This window comes from Curcuma longa, chromosome 5 (genome assembly GCF_044706935.1).
Source record: "Curcuma longa cultivar G26 ecotype Majalengka, Jawa Barat chromosome 5, ITB_CL_G26_1.1, whole genome shotgun sequence".
Taxonomy (NCBI): Eukaryota; Viridiplantae; Streptophyta; class Magnoliopsida; order Zingiberales; family Zingiberaceae; genus Curcuma; species Curcuma longa.
Window position 1 is genome coordinate 11,230,846 of NC_133865.1, and position 22,854 is coordinate 11,253,699.

Sequence of the window (22,854 nt, forward strand, 5' to 3'; positions counted from 1 at the left end):
ACTATACACACATGAACTTAACGTATTGGTTGCCACTGCACACTGGATGGATCGGATATTACATTAAAAGGAATGTTAAATAGAAAAGGCCTAAGCTAAGATTTCTTCCATTAAAAGGAATGTTTGATATATAAAGATTTTGAGTTCATTAAAGTTTTAACTTTGGATAAGATTATCCTCGAGAGGGCCGGGTGCTTTCATGCGTGATCATATTAAAGGCTTGCTACTTTTCTAATTTGTGCACTAATTCTAAACTTAAACTCTATAATCATGAATAGAGAGATAGAGCTACTGTCTTCAAGTGAGTTGTTAATTACGGCCTTCTCTATTACATTTCACAAATAAACTCCATGCAATACCTTTATATACAGAATTAATTAGTGGAGGATTCAATGTTAATTTCATGGAAATATAATTTAGCTAATTTACAATTAGAAACTCATCCAAGGAACAAAAGGATCGAAGAGCATCTAAGGAATAATAATCATACAATATTGCTGCATCCAACTAAGTTTAATATATATATCTATAGCAAATTATTAAAGCATCGTCTTAACTAATTGGAGGATAACATTTTATATGTGAAATTAATTATATTTAATCAAAACTTGATTCTTTTTGGATTGGTCCTAATCGTCACAGCTTTTGTCCGATAGCTATATATATATATATACAAGTATTGAATTAGTATAAAAGAGCATTCGAGAAAACAAAAGAAGATCAAGTGTGGAAAATCTTTTGTCGCCATTAATTTAAAGTAAAGAAAAGTATATATATATCTCATATTTTTATTGATCAATAGCATGAGTATTCCCCTTTAATTAATAAACATATGCTGAATTCAGTCTAAATTAGTCTTTACATGCATTCTTAATTTCAATGCCAAAGAATTGCTTTATATTAGTTTAATTGGGTACATCTCATATTTCAAACTTAGACAATGTAATTGGCCACCACATTCAAGGTTTTGAGATCAACACTCGATCATTCTCATCTGGAGATTATCGATCTCTTCCTTTGTAGTTTGCCTAAACAACTATTTGATAGATCATACATAAAGAGAAGTTACTAGTACTGCATATTCAAACATACACCTGTTCATTTTCTTTTGCATGTTTCAGACACTGATCAATTACTAAGGTCCTCGCTAGCTCGTTTCATAGGAAATGATATCCAGAGCTTTATTCCCCAATTAAGTAAGGTTTTTACATCGATCCAACTTTAAAGTACATATAATAGTATAATCCATAGATATGTATGTATACAAGTGATACTGAAAACAGTAGTCGATCGATCGATCGACATGCATGCATTTCAATGATGCAGCAGAAACTAATCTTCAAGGGAGGCCTCGAGCTGATCCGAGAGCATTATGCGAGTCTGATGGAATTTGGCAATGAAGGCGGAGGCCTTGATGTCGACGTCTACCTCGCCCACCCACTTCCCTCTGATTCCGGCGTTCTCTCCCTCGAACTCATCGCTCGGCCACACCTTCCTCTGTGCGTACTCATCCCCCTCGTACTCCGACTCGGACCCGTACCTGTTCTTCTTGTTGGAGGAGGCGTTGAAGAGGCCGCAGAAAGATACTGAAGACTGGCTTCCTCCCATTAATTTGTATATATGTTAATTTGGGGTTGAAGGCTTGGGAAGAGAAGGGAGGGCGTCCTCTCCATTTATAGAAGAGAGAGAGAGAGCTGGAGGCCTCCCTGGCTTGCACCGGCGCCGCCATGACCATGAGTTGACTCCTAAGAGATAGATTCTGCAGCCACTCTTTCAGATGCAATAAGATATATATCTGATGATATCTTCTGCTTAATTATACAGTCAGAAAAGAATTATTTTTTCCCTTCCCAAGTGGTATAATCTTGACCTGATCAAATATATATATATGTCTCATCTGATTTTAATCAAAGATTGCTCCAGATCTAGATAGAAAAAAGTGGGGGATTCACCAGGATCAGGTCAGTAAAAGTGTGGGAGCTTGGTAGCATTTGTCGAGAGTTCGACTGTAGTCAGTAAAAGTTCGACAATATTTATCAAGATCAGTTTGATTGTGATAATTATCTAGGGTTCAATAGTATTATTTAAGGAGTTCGGCAATATTCACGAAGAGGGTGGAAAAGTCATATGTATGTATGTATGTATTCTTTGATCAAATTTAACAAAGGAAGGTGTATTATATATTCTGGGATGATCCTAGAGGTTGATTATGCCAACAGCAGTTATTGGTGCAGAAGAAGAGACACCCATTATAATAACTATATATAAAAGATGAAAGTTATGTAGCCGCCGTCAGAAATAGTAAGTGTCATCCGTAGTAAAAAGAGGAAGGGGATCAGTATAAGAAAAATATCTTCTTCTTCGATCTCTATAAGTAAGGTGACGATTCCAATAGACAGAGGCGACTCTTTGAAAAAAAAAAACACACTACATTCTTTTTTTTTTTTTCAATCTGTTTTCTTCATTTTACACGGTGTTCTTGATTTGAGCATAAGAGGGGTTGATCTAATCTCTTGTGCAAGTTTTCTTCCAATAGTCACTGACGATGACCATCAATACTTAGTTTGAGAAGAAGCGCTTCTCTTCGTAAATGGTCGTGGGACTGATCATATGAAGCCGCTGAGATGACGGATTTCACTTTTTACTAAAAAGAAGAAACACTTCCACAAATGGACAATTTCGAAAGGAGACATAGCTAGGTCAACATCTAACAATACGTGGCACACCACGAAATCAACAAACATCAAGTTAAGTGGAAATGGACTCATCCATCGATCTTAAACCGGAACATCACGGTTTTGAATGATGCACCACACAGATAATAAATTGCTAAAGAAGCAATTTAATTAAATATTACTAGTAAGTGTACGCAAATGAAATGAAAAGTACCTTAAAATTGCATTGGCAAGTCATTGGCCTCTTAATATTAGATCAACTATATTTATCAATAAAATTTTTATTAAATTTATAAATATATATATAAATCAAAATAAATAAATAAATTTACAATATCAAACTCATTAATTAACCAAATAAATTTAAAAATATAAAATTTTAAACATAATACGGCTTAAGCCAAATCCGAACAAAAGCACGAGCCAAGATTAAACAATTAATTTTCAAATGCTTAGTTAAGTTTAAGATCTGATATATATATTTAACTTAATTATATATTAATTACCTTTGAACAATAGATCTGGTGGACGTACTGTCTGATATACGGTGGTCGGAGATCAGTTGGACAAGATGCATGCATGCATGCATCTTCGATCGGCAGCAGCTAGGACTAATCCAAATGCAGCTCCCTAGCTTGTTTCCCTCAGGTCGATCGGAGGTGTGCAACCTCAACATGGAATAGAATCGATCGGTTAGTCTCCGGCCGGCCGGATTCTAGAGATAGAATGCGAACCTTAGCTTGTTGATCTTTAATGTGACCGGTCATTGTAGTGTTGGTGCCACTGCAGGTACGATCGATGCTGGGTATTAAGGATCGGATTGTCCTCAGCCTGAGGATGTTGCATGCGCCCTGAGGATGCCAAGCTTCAACACTACTCCAGTGCTAGATAGCTCCACTTCGACGGCCGGAGCACCTCCGACACCGGTTGGAAGTCGATAGCATTAATTAGTAGCTAGAGATGGAGGTGCATGGGATCTTGCCAACTGGGAATTAACTCGATCTAGCTCGTCCCTCCTTCTTCTTCTTGTTGGAGGTTCTAAGTCGATTGGCTTGGCGAGGCTGAATCATTGAGGCTCCGATCGATCGCCACCTCAAGAGCTCTCGTTCCAAATGGGATTGACGATGTCGGCGGATGCGAGCTGAATAATTAGGGAAGAATATTTGAGAAACTTTTGGACAATTATTAATTCAAAATTCAAAAAAAAAAAAGTATGAGAATGAAGGAGGGGAACCCCAAGGACATTGCTGCTTTTAGGACACCTGGTTTAAAGTTTCATGTTCAACTGTTTCATGTTCAACTGCTTTTGGGACGTTACTGTTGGAAATTGGAATACAACTAAAAGACAGAGAGAGGTTGATAAAGTAAATTTCATTACATATGAGTTTTTAATTCTACCTTAGAAGTCTCGTGATAATTAGGTTGATTTATAATGTATTATAAGTATTAAAATTATAAATATATAAGAAGTAACATAGGAATAAAAAATTTATTCATTAAATCCTAAGACAATAGTATAATATATAATATATTTATAAGACTCGATCAATTGACCAATTAATAAGGAACGGATATATTTTAATAAATTAATAAGAAACGATATATTCTAATAATTATTATATCCTTAATTTTATTCAGTCATAGGAATAATTCTCTTTTATGACTCGGTCGTATGAGATAATTCTCCTTTACCCTCGACAAATTCAACGGGATATCTTTAACATTGAGTTTGCTTGTTAATCTGCTTGAAACGTTGTCTAGATAATGCCTTCGTAAAAATATCAACAATTTGATCTTCTGCAGAAATATAAGAAACGGATAGCTGTTGAGTTGCCACCCGTTCCCAAACAAAATAAAAATTAATTTTTACATATTTTGTACGTGCATGAAAGATAGGATTTGCAGTAAGATATGTGACTCCAATATTATCACACCAAATTTTTGGTGCAACTTTTGACGCAAGATGAAGTTCAGAAAGAAGTGATTGAAACCAAATAATTTCAGACGGTATTGGCTATAACTTTATATTCAGCCTCAGTACTTGAACGAGAAACCGTAGGTTGCTTTTTCGAATTACATGAGATAAAATTCCGTCCAAGAAATATTGCATATCCACTTATAGATCGTCTATCCTCAAGAGAGCTTGCCCAATCCGCATCACTAAAGACATGTAAGTCTCGAGATGATTGACGATATAAGAGAAGACCATGTAAAATAGTTCCTTTGAGATAACGAATAATCTTTTTCACTCCTTCCCAGTTTTGTTCAGTGGGAGCATGCATGAATTGACAAGCATGATTTACTGCAAAAGTAATATCAGGGCGTGTGATAGTGACATATTGTAAAGCTCTAACAATGCTTCGATAAACTTGGGGATCAGACATAGCAGGAGAAGATGCAGAGAAGTCATTTATGGCAATTGGTGTTGATATCGGGCGTGCTCCATCCATTTTAGACCTTTGAAGAATTTCAGTAATATACTTGCTCTGAGAGAGGAGACATCCTTCCTCGTGTGGGATAAGTTCGATACCAAGAAAAAAACGTGCATTCCCTAGATTCCGAATAGGAAATTCTTGATGAAGAAGACTTAATAGAGTTGTGATGCCTTTGTGATCACTACCAGTAATTAAAATGTCATCCACATAAATAAGAAAGAATACATAGAACCATCATTGTATTTGTAGAATAGAGAAGAGTCGGTTTTAGATCTAGAAAATCCTTTGACCTTGTAACCAACTAGATAGAATATGAAACTATGCACGGGGGGCTTGTCGAAGACCATATAAGAATTTCTTAAGTTGACAAACATGAGATGGAAATTGTGGATGAAGGAATCCAAGTGGTTGCTCCATAAATATAGTTTCCTCAAGATGACCATGAAGAAATGCATTGGAAACGTCTAATTGTCGTACAGGCTAATTAGAACTAACAGTTATTGATAATAATAATATGACAGATGTAATTTTGATGACTGGGCTAAAAGTGTCATTAAAGTCAATACCTGATTGTTGATTAAATCCTTTGGCTACAAGTCGAGCTTTGTATCATTCAAGAGAACCATCAGCTCAATGCTTAAGATGAAAAACCCATTTTGAGCCCACAACATTCATAGAGGAAGTGTGTGGAACTAGACTCCATGTTCCATTGCGAAGAAATACATCAAACTTTGAAGTCATTGCACTACGCCAATTCGGATCCTTGTTCGCTTGTGAAAAACAAGTTGGTTCAACAATTTTTGAAGAGACCACTAAAGCTCGCGGAAGGGGATGTCGAGTTTGCATTGGTGGGCAACGTGCATAGATGTCACTTAAGGGCAAGGTACGACGAGGAGCATCATCATTTGAATCACCTGTGGATGGTGAAGAGACAATAGTAGGATGACATGGAGATTCAGATGACGGACTTGTATTATCTGATAATCCAGATTTAGAGAGTATAATATCTAGTGATGCTTCTGAAATTGGGCATGAAATAGGTTCTAACATATTATCCCTTTTGTTAGTGCGTCCTGCTCTTAATGGAGTAGCCACTCGGGGTGATTCTGATGGTATAGGAGAGATTAAAGAGAACTCTGGAGAAGAACCTAGGATGTCATCCCCTTTTGTATCATTAGGGCATCTCTTCGGATGAGCAACCTATGAGAATTCTGATGGGATATTAGGTGGTATCAAAAAAGTACCACTATTTCCTGAGGATGAAGGTGTTGTAGTGGCTGGAAAAGGAAATAAAGACTCATCAAAAATAACATGTCGGGATATATATATATATATATATATATATATATATATATATATATATATATACCCATGGTATATATATATATATATATATGTCTGGTCGGTATAAGAAACGATACCCATGATGCAAATTGCTATAACCAAGGAAAATACATTGTTGAGAATGAGGATCTAGTTTATGTTTAGAGTAGGGACGTAGCCACGGATAACATGCGCAACCAAAGATACGTAAGAAGATGTAATTAGGAGGCTGATTATAGAGTTTTTCCAAGGGACATTTATGTTGAAGCAATGAGGTAGGTAGACGATTAATGAGATAAACTACAATTTGGACTGCATCATCCCAAAATTTTAGAGGTATAGATGCATGATTAAGAAGAGTCAAAGCAGTTTCGATTATATGACGATGTTTCCTCTCAGCGGAACCATTTTGTTCAAGAGTCTGAGGACATGAGATTCGATGAAGGATACCAAAAGAGTCTAGATGACGATGAAGTGCTTGATATTTGCCACCCCAATCAGAGTGGAGAGAGAGTATTTTATGGCTAAAATAACGTTCGACATGTCTTTGAAATCGACAAAAGATATCAAAAAGATCATATTTACGTTTTATAAGAAAACCCTATGTAAACTGACTAAAGTCATCAATAAAAACCACATAATAAAGAAAACCTTGATTTGATAAAATAGGAGCAGGACCCCAAACATCAGAATAAATTATTTCTAAAAGAAAACTAGACACATGAGAAGAAGGGACAAATGGTAATTTGTGGCTCTTTGCTTTCAAACATGCTTCACAAGAATGTGATGAAGATGCTAAAGAAGTTGGCAAGTTAACCCGATTAATGATACTTTGAACGAGACATAAAGATGGATGACCAAGTTGTGCATGTCAGGCGGACTTATTTGTGCGTTCTCCAATGAGGACTTTGGTGGATGTAAATTGAAGGTAATAAAGACCATCTCTAATTCCTCCTTTGAGCAGGGTGGTTTTAGTTGTCGGATCCTTCACAAAACAATGATGAGGATGAAATTCAAAAAACACATTATTATCAAGAGTAAATTGACGAACAGAAAATAAATTTTTAGTGATGGAGGGAACATGAAGAGTATTGCGCATGTGAAAGAGTCGACCAGATGAATGAAAGAATGTGTTTCCAAGATTAGCAATTTGCAAACCTAAGTCATTGCCTACTTGCACCGTGTCAGGACCATGATAAGAGGAAGCTTCTACAAGATTGTCATAATTTGGTGTGACATGATGGGTTGCTCCAGAATCTGGATGTCATCCGGAGATTGAAAAATTTGCCGCAAGTACATAAGGATTGTTTACAATAGAGAATGCTCCTGCTTGAGACGATGAAGTTGACGATGAAGCTTGATTTGGATTTGATGATGAAAGGCCTCCTGAAAAATTTGAATCAAATCTCCTATAACATTGAGAAGCAAACTAACCATTTTTGAGACAAATCTGACAACGCCCTCGACCTCGTCCTTGACCTTGTCCTTGTCCCCGTCCTCTATTTCTTCCACCTTGATTTCGTTGATTTTGTTGATGATGGTTAGCACCATCAATATTGTGAGTCGTGTGGATTGAAAGAGCGAGAGAATCCGACATCCTCTGAGATTGTAGTTGTAAGAGTATTTCATGAGAGGATAACATGCTATAACGGGTATCGAGGGACACTTGATCGATGCGAGTAGTCACACTAGGAATGAAGCTATCATATTGAGGTCCCAAACCTGCAAGAACATGGATTAGGAAATCTGCATCTGAAATTGGATGTCCAATCGCAGCTAGATTGTTGGTGATGGTCTTGATTGATTGCATATATTCATTAATAGATTTATCTCCTCGTTGCATTGATTGTAATTGCATGCGAAGCTGAAGAACATGTGCTTAAGAGCGTGAAGCAAAGGTTCAAGCAAGAATTATCAAGCCCTACAATTATAGGAAGTACCGACTCACTGAGCGTCGAAATCAACTATGTCATAATTAGTTGATCCTTTTTATTTCAGATAAGAAAATTTGGATCACCTTCTTTTGATTTAGGAGAGGTGTCGTCAACAACTCCAAGTAGATCATGAACACGTAATAACAAGATAAATTGCATCTTCTAAAGCAAATAATTATCATTGTTAAGTTTGATTGGTACATAAGACAGGGCGTTCATGGGTAATGAAGAGAGATGTGTTGCTAGGTCTGTTTCTGTAGTGGATGATGGGGATGAAAATTCTAACATTGTATAAAATAAAGATTAAAGGGAAGAATTTATCTGAAGATTCTTGTTGTGGTTTGGGCGTTGGCAGCGGAAGGAGTCTACCACTAACAAGGCACCATGGAAATAATTATGACGAAGACGGCAAGGAAGTCACCCCTCTTGCTTGGAAAAAATAGTGCGGCGTGAGATGCTGGACGTGAACCTCCAAGCGCAGGCGACAGAGACGATGTAGAAGGCGGCTATGAAAAAGAGAAAGAGATTGTTGGCGACTCTGATACCATGGTAAGAATACGTAAGAGAGAAGTAATAGAGGAATAATAAACTTATTCATTAAACCCTAAGACAATAGTACAATATATAATATATTTACAGGACTCAGTCAATTGACCACTTAATAAGGAACGGATATATTCTAATAAATTAATAAGGAACGGATATATTCTAATAATTATTATATCCTTAATTTTATTCAATCATAGGGAATAATTCTATTTTATGACTCGGTCGTATGAGATAATTCTCCTTTAGATATTCTCTCTCGTACAAGTGGATCCATAGGAGGTGCAAATACAAAACTTGAATTGCATTAAACTCAAGTGATTCTTGTACAAGTACAGCCTACACGTATTGAATGTTGGACCGATCAGGGTAAAATTTGTTAAAGTGAATCAACGTATGTGTTTGCCACATGAAACCTTTACCGTCTGAGTGAAACGGTCGACCATTGATGGTCAGCGGCTAGCATTTCAACCTGGGTGAGTAAGAATGATAAATAGCCTTTATTCAGCCATTAATTGTAGACCATGAGCAAGAGCAGATACAATAGTAAAGAGATCAATAGACATCCGACGTAACCTCAAAGCACAATCGGAGGGTGACAAATCTGTTTTAAGGAAACTTTACTAAACGAGGCCTCGACATCTCATTTCCCAACCAACTTGGCAACTCGACAGTCGGGCGATTTGTCTCCCGACTCAGTGCTCAAGCAAGATCTCTCCCGACTCGGCAAGCAAGCGACACTCAGCGCCCTGATCCACTTCTTGATCGAGAGTACTAGACGTTCAACTTCCCACTCGGGCTCAAGAAGCAGTCGGTCCACTCCGACTTGCTAGCAATGACCCACTCAGGCTCGAGCAATTCCAGTAGCTATCGGCTCAAGCTCTCGACAGTGCTAACAATCTAGCATATCGCGCTTCTCTGCTCAGCTTAAGATAATCAATTCAAGTCATTGCGACAGATAAATCTAAGTTGTTATTTCTATAATTTCAATTCAAAACTTTCCTTGTAAACTCTGGCAACAATCTCTGATAGATTGTGGAATAACCTCCAACCGTCTAAAAATATATTTTGTTCTATTGAGATGACTACAGAGAGTGTTAAGATGCAACAGGCTCAACACATGAAGGCCCCTTGCACCTCGATTGGAAATGTTCCAATCAACCATGGGGAAAAGCTAGAGAAGTTCATTGAATTGAACTTCAAGTGGTGGCAACAGAAGATGTTTTTCTACCTGACCACGTTGAACCTGACTTGGTTCTTAACAGAGGACCCTCCCAAGTCGGATAAGGATTCTACTGATGTCAATATAATAAAGGCATGGAACCATTCTGAATTTCTATGCCTAACTATATCTTTAACTGTCTTGTGTGAGAAAAATAGAACACTGTGGTGCTGGTTTGTGAAGACCAGCACCACAGAAATCAATACCAATGTCTGTGTTAATTGACATGTGACTATAACTTTGCTTATATTTGTTAGGACCAGGATTGCATACCATATATACTTTCTACACACTAATCTCTTCCATCTCATCATAAGTTTTCAAAAATGCAAGTCGTCTAGGTCCAGCCAAAACCTATTGATGGGCTTAGCCAGCTCTGATTGCACCCATTCTAGCTCCTATGAGTTTCTGCAGTGCCCAGGAGTCCAAGTGTGCCCTTTGTTATTATCGTGAAGCATTTCCAGCATTGCTTAAAAGATTTAGAATGTTTCAGACTTTGTGTCAATTAACGCGGACTCATAACGTTGGGAAAGTCATTTTGAAAGTGTTAAATCAATAAAATATCAAACTCCACAAATAAGAGAAGCTTTATATAAACTTGCAAAAACTAGTGATGATCCTAAAAGAAAAAGTGAAGCAAATTCTTTAGCAACATATGAGTTCAAAAATTTTGAATTTTTATTAGGTATGATTATTTGGTATGATATATTATTCACAGTTAATACTGTTAGTAAATTTTTAGAATATAAAGATATGATCATTGCTATTGCATTAGATCAATTAAAAGGTCTTGTTTCTTTTTTCAATAATTATAGGAAAAATAGATTCTGCTTTAATTTCTACAAAAGAGATTGTAAATGAAATGAATATAGAATCAAAATTTCGTGAAAAACGTGTAATTAGAAGAAATAAACGATTTGATGAAAATACAAGTAATGAGGTGAAACTTTCACTTGAAAAATCTTTTAAAATTAATTATTTTAATTATATTATTGATCATGCTATTTCTTCCTTTCAAAGTAGGTTTGAACAATTTAAAATATATAAAGATAATTTTAATTTTTTATATGATGTAGAAAACTTAAAATTACTTGATAATAATTTTTTAAAAATAAAATATTTAAATCTTGAGAATTTTTTAACACATAACATGATATTGATGGTTTAGATTTATTTTTAGAATTAAAAGTTTTAAAAGAAATAATAAATCCAGAATTAAAAACCACAATTAGCTATTGAACCTTATAAAAAAAATAAATTTTTTCTTAATGCGTGGATAGCTTATAGAATATTATTAACTATACCTGTTAGCGTAGCTTCAAAGTTTTTCAAAATTAAAATTAATAAAGTCTTATTTACGTTCAACAATGTCTCAAGAAAGATTAAATAATCTAGCAATTTTATCAATTAAAAAAAATTATTAACAAAACTTGAATATAAAAATTTAATTAATAATTTTACATCGCTAGAAAATTAAATTTTATATAAAAATCTCTTTTTAAATTAATAGCTAGAAAACTAAATTTTATATAAAAATCTATTTTTAAATTAATATTTTATTTAAAAAAATTTTAAATCCGTCGTTGTCGGTCCCAAGCTCGAATGAAAAAGGGTGAGAAAAAATTTTATATTTAAAAAAAATATATTACAGGTATAAAAAAAATTTAGTTTAGGGCCTCATGGAACCTTGAGACGGCCCTATCTGATTCTCAACTAAGACTTCAACTCTAGTCAAATTATGTGTATATATACACTTGACAATACCATCAAAAAAATTAATAAATTAATTTTAAATTTAATTGTACATCAAAATATAAATTTGATATAGTATTCTATGCATCAACAACACTCTCCTCGTCCTCTTTTATTTTTTAACATAACTTAGATGTATGATAAATCGAGATACTTGAGAGCATCCGCAACGTACGTGGCGTTATAACGCCATGAGCTCCACTGCCACGTGGTTGTCGATCAGGTGATCGACTACCACACATGGTGATCGATCACCTGATCGACTACCACACATGGTGGTCGACCAGCTGGTCAACCACCATGTGTGGTAGTCGATCAGGTGATCGACTACCACCACCTCATTGTGAAAAAAAAAATTAAAAAAAAATACATGACCCACCACTGTCATCGATTAACGCGTTCAGAACTCTGAACGCGTTAAATACCTCACTCCTCCCTCGCTCCTCCACGTCCGTTGTTAACGCGCGATTAACAGCGCGTTGCGAATGCTCTTAGAGAACCTACAAATGAAGTCAATTATTAATTACGCCTTTTAGGCATTCTATAATTTTAAGCACTCCTTTGATCAAAATTGCCGGATAGAAAATGATGGGACGGGAAGGTTTGTTGGGGACGCAATTCTAGTCTTTCAATTGTTTGCCATTTATTTATTCTAAAAACAATTTAAGCTACTTAAATAATTCTATGAAACAGATCAAAATGCCTTATTTGAGTAATTCCTCCAGCAAGTCCTTTAGCAGTCGACACATTTGTATGCATAATGATGTTAGTCTCTTCGACAATGATGAAACACTAAAAATGCATCATTCACGAACTAGTTCAACAGAAAAAACTGTAAATCATAGATGCTGTGGCTTACAAAGACAAATGATCGATCAGTCAAAATATGTTTGTGCAGTTCAAAGATTGACTATGGCTGCTATAGTTATAGTTTACAGAAAACACTTGTCTGATGAATTGCATCGAGTGCTTTTATAGCTCATTCAGCTTTCTGACTTTCTTTTTCCCAAATTTCTCTCCTTTTCCGTTAGCTTTCCGCTTTCCCTTTTCCTGTGCTCTCTTCAGAGGATACGCATGATTTTGGTGGTCTTCTTCTGTCTCATCTTCCGTATGCACTCGGGGTCTTTTAGCTCGGACTTCAGTGAAAGAATATATACTTCAGTGCTACGAGAAAGATATTGTTTCAATTTTATCAAAAATTTGATCTTTATCCACTTCTTCTATAAAAAAGTGGAATCCATCATCTTAACGGCCCACGACCATTTGTGAGGAGGAAAATCGAGAAATTGCAGTTGGTCAACTACGACGTATATTGCCTATTTTCGCTAAAATTCAAACTCTTATCCTCTTTTATAAATCTATTGTGTCATAATCAACTCAGCTATGTCTCAAGAACATCTTTATACACTTCAATAAACCTATACTGTATACAGATGACTAAATTAAAGAAGCCCATTGAGTGCATTCTCCTCATCCTTCACTCAGCCGGTTTACTAGCGTGCAATGCGAGACTTCTTAAGTTTAGCAGACCGGGTCGGACCGACCCAGTCCATCAGACAGGAAGCAGCAATCAGATTGATCTCTCCAAAGCCGTGTGGCCGCCGCCCTGGCCGCGACGCGCTTGTCTTCCTCCCCTGTCGCTACTCTGGTAGATTCAAACCCTAATCGCTACTCGCATTAGCCTCCGGAATGGCCATGGTGACCTTCCGATCCAGCACCGACCCTTCCGTCCATCACCACCGTTCGAGGGGCCTCGGTCTCCGGTTTGGGCACGGTGAGTTCCTGACTAATCTGGTTAGGTGTACGAACGAGATGAGCTCGTTCGGGTTCCCCGAGGCCTTCTGGATGAGGAGGAGGACAGTGATCCGGTGGACCTGCGTTCTTTTTCCTCTGGCTACAGGAATGTTCTCATCGATTCCCCACGGAACAATGTGGGAAGATGGAAGAAAAGAATTGGTTATCTTGTTTGCTTTAGATACTATTGTGCTTGATGATTGCATCACTACGATAGCCATTGAAGGGATTCTCACAAATGGTAAGGTAGCCTGCATGACGAAGCCTGTAAAATTTCTTTGAGTTAGTATTTTTGGTAATTTTCTCTATTTTTGTAGCAATAATGATCATATGCTCTAATTTTTTATGGTTACGGAGGATAAAATTTTGGAAAATTTAGCCATGCATTGGTCTACTATCCATGTGTTAGAAATAATGTATAAAACACATCTAACAAAAAAAACAATATCCGATTAAGAAATAAATACTTCAATAAAGCAAAATATAAAAGATAGTGACAAACTCCTTAGTGCTAGTGCAATCGAACCCTAAGTGATTGGTATTGATAATAGGTTTTGATGTTTGGACAAAAAGTTTAAGTTAGGATTGTATATATATTTGATATGTGTGTTTGAGTCATACAGAACTTAGTAGACACACAATTGGAGACGACTTAGAATGACCGGTCAATGGATACCTGATAGCTTGAGATTCGAATTGATCAAAGAAGGATGACATGGGACTTCCAAAGGATAACAAGAAATGCATCGGTGAAGATGGATTATGAAGGTGGAATATGAAGGATGACATGTAGAGTAAATTGAAAGCTCGAGTCCACCCATGGGACCAGAAGCTTGACATGAGGCAACCTCATGGTGAAGGAGTTGTAAGGTAAACTATTAGTGAGTTGAAAGATATAAACCTGGAAGAGAATAAATTTCAACTTAGGCAGACTCGACCATTAAGACAGTCGTAGTCAATAATCTAGTTAATTGAAGGGTGCCTTCAGTTGATTGGGGGTTGAGTCGACCAAGTAGTCGACTCAAATACATCAGTTATCAGATAGAATGTGATTCTGATCACGCTTCTTTAATCTTAAGTAATCACTTATCCTCTCATTTATAAGTCTTAATTGTAATATCTTTAAAAGTTTATAAGAGATTTCTCCACCTCCGAAAGAAGTTTGAGAAAGAGAAAGTATAGAGGACATTTGAAAGAGGCCCGCCAATAGGAATGAGAGTTTTGAACCATGTAAATGCACGTGTTAGCATGTAAGCCTCAACTATCCCCTCTCACCTCATTAAATAAATTTGGAGCACTTGTACTACTATAGGGTTATTGTTTCTCTATCTTGAGCTGAATTGTGATTCTAGTGAAGTTTTATCTTATTTGGGAGTGAAGGAAAAAGACAAAAATGGGATAAACTAACCTTGATTAGCTTGAAATTTCAAAAATCATCCAAGCAACACCAACCAATCTGGTAGCTACGGTAGAAATGAGCTTCTGCATTAATTTTCAGTTATTAACTTTTGGTGACTTGTTTATATCAGGAAGCAAGTGCTGGTTTCACTACTCGTAATCAAATCTCAAACAGTTTAGGGAGTTGGAGTGCAGAAGGCAATGCATAGCTTCCAGTGAGAGAACTACAAGCATGTCTAGAGAAGGAAATCACTTGAACAGTTCCGATAGTAGAAGAACAAGAGTCTTCTCTGGACATGGATGAGTACATAGCCTTGGGCAGAGGCCAAGTGAATCAACTCAGGTTGGATGATCCTTCTGAAAGATTCATAGTATTGTACTGTTGTGAACATGGACCATTCTTATGAGAGTCGTTTCTACATTCATATCCTGTTTTTTGGAGTTGGGTATTTTTTTACTCAAACTAATGCCCAAGTGGGGCTTCCACTTGAATAGACTTTGTACATCTAGAAGGAATCAGGTGCAACCTATGAATATTTTACTTTATCATGGCATTCATAATTCAATTCCAAGTTCCACTTAACAAAGAACTTTTGCTTCCTCTGTCAAAAGCAAAAGTTCACGGTTGATCAATTAGATCCTTTTAGAATTCTCATCTTTAAAGAAACTGCTGTTGATACTTAACTTTTGACCACTGATGGCCCTCTATTATTCATCCCAAAAAATTTTATTACTAAAATGTTTTAATAATGAAGTGGACTTTCAGGGATAGGAAGCTATACTTTACGGCTAGGCTCATAAAGTTGGCCATTGAGATTGAGGTAAGCCTTCTCAAGTGCAAACAAATTAGACGATTAAGAAAGCTTTCGCTGTTGAGTGTTCATAGTCATAGTTGATTCCTAAAGCCACGTTTTTCTTTTACTCCAAAGGGTACTTTACTTTTCGTCCTTGTCAATCTTTCTCAATTATGTTTCACCCACATGGATGTATTGCAGATGGAGATCAAACGCATGAGATTGTGACAGATCGACTGGTTGACTCACATTAAGCTCCAGTTTGTTGTGGAGTGTGATTGGCATGACAATCTACGTAGAAAAATAGCTCCTCACAGCCAATCCACTTGACTTCTCTGATAAAATTAGATGTTCTATCCCCATCCTGAGTTGTCATGGATGGTGATAGTTTGTGCTTTCTTCTCCAACGTTGCTGAATTGATCCCTTGCTGCTTAAAGCCACTAAAGTCAGGTCCCTGATGAAGAATATTTTGTTTTGGCAGAAAATGGTGGCCATGAACGGGAATCCTTGTTCACATCGATGTGATTAATCTAACCGGAAAAGCAAAAGGATAAGGAAATTCTGAAGGCATGGCACCAATTAAGAGCAAAAAAGTTCATCAGTTCAGTAACAGAAATCCTATACGTTTCTGAGACCTGATTGATGACAATGATTGAGGGCGAAAATATTTTCCACCAAGAGCAGCTGTTCTTCCATATATTTGTTTCTACTCTTAGGATACAAGGCACTTCAAACAATGTTAATCTCCTTTTTCCTTGCTTAATTAAACATTCTTGTGATATTTACAGAAATAAAAAATGCAGGTGTGGTGCTGCAATGGCAATAAGATATGACTGTCACACTGCCAGCTTCAATGATACAAAATTTGCTACTTTCTGAACCTGAGGAAGATTAAGGTGCTTTTTCTCCCGATTCATCGATTGTAACTCGTTCGATAGTTATCACATCGATGAAATCACTGTCTGTGTCCATTTGGAGCTCTTTAAACATTGCCATGACTTGAATCATCGTGGGTCTTTTCAGTGGTCGATCATCCAAGCACTGGCAAGCGATATTCAGATATCTGAAGAGCTCGGGGACCTCAGATTTTGTCTTCGTCAAGTCAGGATCAAAGATTTCACTGTACCTGCTCTCTTTCACCAATTGCTTAGCCCAGCCGACAATGTTGTTGTCCCCGAATTCGGTTGGGTCGATGGGTTTCTTCCCGGATAGGAGCTCCAAGAGCACTACCCCATAGCTATACACATCCCCTTTTGTTGTGCACCTAAAGCTCTGGTAGTACTCTGGTGGCACATAGCCAGGTGTTCCGGCTAGTGTGCTCACGCTAAGATGAGTATCAAGAGCATTCATAAGCCTCGCCATTCCAAAATCTGATACGCAGGCCTCCAAGTTCTCATCCAGGAGAACGTTGCTGGATTTCATGTCTCTGTGTATGATGTGAGGAATACAACTATGATGAAGGAAAGCAAGCCCCCTAGCTGATCCGATTGCAATCTTCTTTCTCGCTGCCCAATCCAGCCGGATGGCTCCGCCCTTTGCCTGTTCATGAAGAACAACATCTAAGCTTCCGAACTTCATGTAGTCATAGACCAAAAGCCTCTCTTCGCCAATCTTGCAGTAGCCGAGCAGAGGTACAAGGTTTCGATGCTTAATTTTGCCAATTGTCTCCATTTCTGCAGTGAACTCCCGATCCCCCTGGCCAGTGACATGTATTAGCTTCTTGATTGCAACCACTGTTCCATCTTTGAGCCGAGCCTTGTAGACCTCTCCAAAGCCGCCGGAACCAATCAAGCTATCAGCACTGAAGCCATTGGTGGCCTCAAGGAGGTGCGCAAATGTTAGCTTCCTCAGAGGTTTCTCAAATGTGGCAACATTGATGCTGAGAGGCTCGAGAACACCAGAGAGCTTCCAGCTATTCGTCCCGGAGGTGGGGAGACTCTCAACATAGCCAACTCTCATGTTCTCAGTTTTCTGGTGCTTCTTCATCCGATATAGAGCCAATACAAGTGAAAACATGATCAGCACAGATATCACAATGCCAATGAAAATGCTGCCACCGAAGAATCTCCTCCTCTGACCGGAATCATTGGACAAGTTGTGGCCTCCAGCTTTAGCCCCACATGGGGGCAAAGGTAGCCCACAAAGACCGGAATTGTTTGCATAGCGAGACGATGGGAATGTCGTAAGCTGGCCTGTGGTTGGAATCGGACCGGTGAGGTTGTTGTTTGAGACATCCAAGTCGCTTAGGAATGTGAGACTTCCTAGTTCCACAGGGAGGTAGCCTGTGAGATGATTGTTGGAGACGTCAAGAACACCAATGGATTTTAAACCACCAAAAGATTCAGGTATTGAACCATTTAGCTGATTGTGCCCCATGTTGAGAACTTGGAGGTATTCCATCAACCCAATGTTCTCTGGTATTGTTCCTGAGAGCGAGTTGTATGAGAGGTCTAGGTAGATCATACTTCCATTTCTTTCGAAAGTATAGACAGTTGTTCCAGTGTAGATTCTAGTTGCAGGACAAGAATGCACCAAGGGGAAGTTAGCCAGCCTCTCTGTCCTGATGTCCTCGAACTCAAATAGCACACCGGCACCCGGGCATATGTTCCCGGCTTCATTTCTCAAGAATGCAAATTGCTTACCCGAGACAATTCCCGGGACTATAAGCCCTTCTTGTGCTGCAAGGGATGGAGGAATGGGACCGGTAAGGCCATTGCTGGTGAGATCAAGCCATATAAGATTCCGACAGCTACCAAGTCCCTCTGGTATCTCGCCGGAAAGCAAGTTGTTGCCTAGTTGGAGGATGGCCAGGCTGTGGAGGTTTCCGATGCCGACAGGAATGCTTCCTGTGAGCAGGTTTCCTGAGAGAGAAACCCAAATAAGATTCACACAGTTGGAGAACGAGGGTGGGATGCTGCCACTGATCCTGTTGTAGCTCAGAATTAAAGTCTCCATTGTGGCATTGTTTGAGCAGAGGCTATCAGGTATCTCACCGGAGAGATTGTTAGCCCAGATCACTAAGTCCACAAGCTTCGGCAGCGACCAGATTCCCGGTGGAACCGGCCCACTCAATTCATTAAAGCTAAGATCAAGTGTTTGAAGATTACTGCAGTTGCCAAGGTCCACAGGCACTGCTCCTGAGAGAAAGTTGTTCGGCAGCAAGATCTTCTGAAGCTTAGGGAGAGAGGAGCAGAGCCCGGTGGGGATTTCACCGGTGAAGCCATTGGAACCGAGATCGATAACCTCAAGCAACGGACAGCTCGTCAATGCCTCCAATGGAACTGGACCGGTGATGTTGTTGAACGGGAGGTGGAGATATCGCAGAGCAGGCATAGTTCTAATGACTTCCTCAACGAAATTGCCAGAGAGCTGGTTGTCTCCGAGTTCCAACCGCATCAGCAATGAGCATGAGTTGAAGGTCGAAGGCAAGCCGCCAGTGAGGCTGTTTCCAGAGAGGTTGAGCTCCACCAGAGTCCCACATGCGTGGCCCAGCTCACGCGGGATCTCGCCCCGAAATTGGTTGTTCGCCATCGACAACCGCCGCAAATTTGAAAAATTTCCCCAAAAAGGACGGGATCTGTCTGGTGAATTCATTTCCGGAGAGGTCGAGCTCGACGAGCTGCTTGCAGTTGGCCAAGCTCAGGGGAAGCCTGGCGCCGCTCAGGCCAGTGTAGGACAAATCGAGTACCTTGATGCTTCCGCAGGTCCCAAAATTGAAGCCTGAGAAGTCGCCGGAGAGATTGTTGTGAGAGAGGTCGAGAGTGGCGAGGTTGGAGCACGAAGGCAAGGCGCCCAGCCTCGCGGCGAGCTTGTTGTCGGAGAAATTGAGGAAAGTGAGATTGGCGCAGTTCGAGAGGGAGTAGTTGAGCAGCCCGGCGTCGGATATGCGGTTGCGAGACAAGTCCAGCACACGGATGGAAGCGCCGAAGGGAAAGACGCCTCCGGCGATTGTGTTCCGCGAGAGGTTGAGCGAAACCAAGCTCGGGCAGGAGGCCAAGAACCCGGCGGGAACGGTCGCGTTCAAGGTGTTCGACGAAATGTCCACCGTCTCAAAACTGCAGGTTTGGGCGGCGGAGCCGGCGCTGCCGTAGGAGAGGTTGCCGTAGAAGGAATTCCCCCGGAGATTGACGTCGCGCAGCGCCGTAAGCGCCATGAGATGCTCGAGGCTGAGGCGGCCGCTGAGGCCCATGCTGCTGAGGTTGAGGCTGCGAACCCGGCCGTCGGACGTCGAGCAGAAGACGCCCGTCCAGGAACAGGGGCCGGCACTCGAGCTGGAGTCGGACAAATTCCAACTCCGCAGGAAGCCGTTGGGATCGGAATCGACGGAGCTGTTCTTGAATTGGATCAAAGCAGAGGCCTCCTCCAGCATCTCCACGGAAGAAGGCAAAGCAAGCATGCTCGTAACGAAAAAGACGAAGAACAGTTTACAGCTACCTCTCTCCATACCTCCAGATAATCCACAGGGAACAGAGGCGACTCCTTTCTGATACGCTCGCTACTCCTCTTCCTCCTCGGCCTTTCGAGCGCTCACATCGGTGAGTATCAAAGTTTTAATCTGCAGGCAAACCAACACAAATCAAGATAAAACGGATGAAATTCTTCATGGAATCTTCAACCCAGAAAGAAAAGCAAAAAAAAACTCACTTTTTGAGCTGCTGGAATCGATCGCCGGCGATCTCTCGCAGAGACGAAGAGACGGAAGCAGTCAAAATGCGATACCGGCGTACGGGTGGGTTTAAGCCGGAAACGGACCGCAAAAGGAGAAGGGTTTTGCTTCGGAGAAGAGAAAGAAAACTCAACTAGCAGAGAGAAAGAGAAAGAGCAGAGGCCAGCCAGGGGGAATGAATTAAACTATCAGAGAAGGCGATTAATTAAAGCGTCTTTGCTTCCTCCCTCCATCTTTCTTCTTCAGCTCTGGAAAAGGGGAAATTCTCGGTTAATTAAGCAGCGCCCTTCTTTTTCTCTCCCTGTCCCCCCTCACTTCTCCCTGCCGGTCAAACTGGGATTTGATGCCCCCGAGTCTGCCTTTTTGGCATCCCTCTTTCCAAAACATAAACAAATCCATCCATGAGCTCGATAAGTAGCAGCATCTAGCCCAGCAATGGAGCTCTCTTTCTGTTCGGCTCGAAGCGATGGGTCGACCCATTAACACACGAACAGAGCCGAAACTTTCTTTCTGTATCGTTGTCTCACATCATCATTCTTGGCCTGGTTTCCACGAGCAGCAGCAGCAGCAGCAGCGTCGCCCCTGTTTTGATGCGGCTTGTGCGTATCTAGTTATTTAAGTGATAGATTAGGTTAGATCAGATAGGGAAATAACGAATCTTTCTCGAGCCTGTACTTGGATCTTGTCTAATTAATGCGGCCGCCCGGTTTTCGGCCTGCGCGGACCGGTGAATTGTTGGATCCGGTTCGATCTAACGCGCCTGTCACCTACGCCACCTAACCGTTTGACCTTTCCCGAAGTAGCTAGTAGCGGCAGGTCCGTCCGGCAGCGGAAGATCTTGCCAAGTGGCCCCCAATCTAGCAATCAAATGGAAACCAGGTAAGCCGAGAAGAATTTATAATTTATGGAAAGTATTTTTTAACGCAATTCATCAATTTCTAGGAGATTTAAAATGAAGAAAAAAAATCACATAAAATATGGATTGATTAGAAATAAAGAAAGTAGGTACAGAATTTGAAAATGGGTGATGTACAATGGCAAATTTGTAGTTATTTGGGGTTAGGCGAGCAGCTATGAACGAATTCCACAGCGGCTAATTTGGAAAAAAAATACGAAATAATTTTTTTTATTGTTTTTGTATTTTTTTTCCTTTTATTTGATTTATATAATAATTAATAAATCGAATGGTTTCATTCGTCGTCGTCTAGTGCTTATCTCTCTATTCCCACCGGTGGGGCCCGCGCAACGCAATCGGCGGGTGCACGAGCGGCAGTTAATTTTTGTATCGTACCCGGATAACGACTCGTGGCAGACAGCAGACAACCAACCGCCGGGACCACGGATCCGCGCACCGTACCCCGGTGAGCTTACCCCAATGGGTATTTTGGGTACGGAAAAAAGGTACGGACCCGAATCCGCACGTGAGAGCTCCAAGTGGCAATTTTCGTTTTTTGTTCATATAATAATTAATCGATGATAAAAAAACACACACACATTATTGAAATCAAACTATTTATTTTAAAATTCAAATCGACCGATGATAGTACTAATTAAGAAACGTGACTAACTTTATTTTATGTAGTTTTATTTTATGTTTTTTCTAATTAAAATTAATTTAGTCATTAGAGTGGGTTATAGATGAGTTAGGTTAACCACTCGATTGAATTAATTAAGAAAATCCGTAGTTAGCAGATGGCTTACCGCATTCAATTAGTATTAGTTTATTTGAATAAATATTTCAATTAAAGAAAGAGAAAGAAAAAAATTCATATTTTATAAATATTAGACAAGAGTTTTTTATGATTCAATAAATTCACATGCACCAAGGGGAGTGTTTGGGGGAATTGGAACAAGATTATGGGGAGGCGAAGATGAAACTAGTTTAATTAAAGTTTGTGGTAAGCGAGGGATTAGTTGGTTTAATTAATGAATGGGCCTTTGGCACATGCACATCATTGATTTGGGAGTTGGAGCCTTAATTAAACTCGATAGAGATTTGGAGGGCATTAATTGTTTTTTAAGTCGATATTAAATTTTGGACGTGAAGTTGCATGTGTTTCTCCTCGTGACATTTACATCAAAGTAAATGAGGGCATGAATGTTTGAGCTTTTGCTTGCTTCAACGGGTGCAATCCGCATTAACAAAGATAATTAAGAACGATAATACATCCAAATTATGATCTTGTAATGCGTGCGTGTGCCTCGGAACCCTCATCGAAAAATGCATATTTTTATAATATATATATTGTCTCATTTTTTTTTACTTTCTTAAAAAATATATTTTAGGGAATGGAGAAAAGTTTTTGTCTATATT

General features: G+C 39.3%; 1 protein-coding gene across 1 annotated transcript; it reads right to left on the reverse strand.

Moving 5' to 3' along the window:
• Positions 1-16,194: 16,194 nt before the first annotated feature.
• On the reverse strand, positions 16,195-20,504 carry LOC141829985 (brassinosteroid LRR receptor kinase BRL1-like). Its single transcript, XM_074717447.1, is given in 2 exon segments — positions 16,195-19,442; positions 19,444-20,504. Coding segments are annotated over 2 exon segments (3,552 nt in total). The 5' UTR covers positions 20,319-20,504; the 3' UTR covers positions 16,195-16,765.
• Between the last annotated feature and the right edge of the window lie 2,350 nt (positions 20,505-22,854).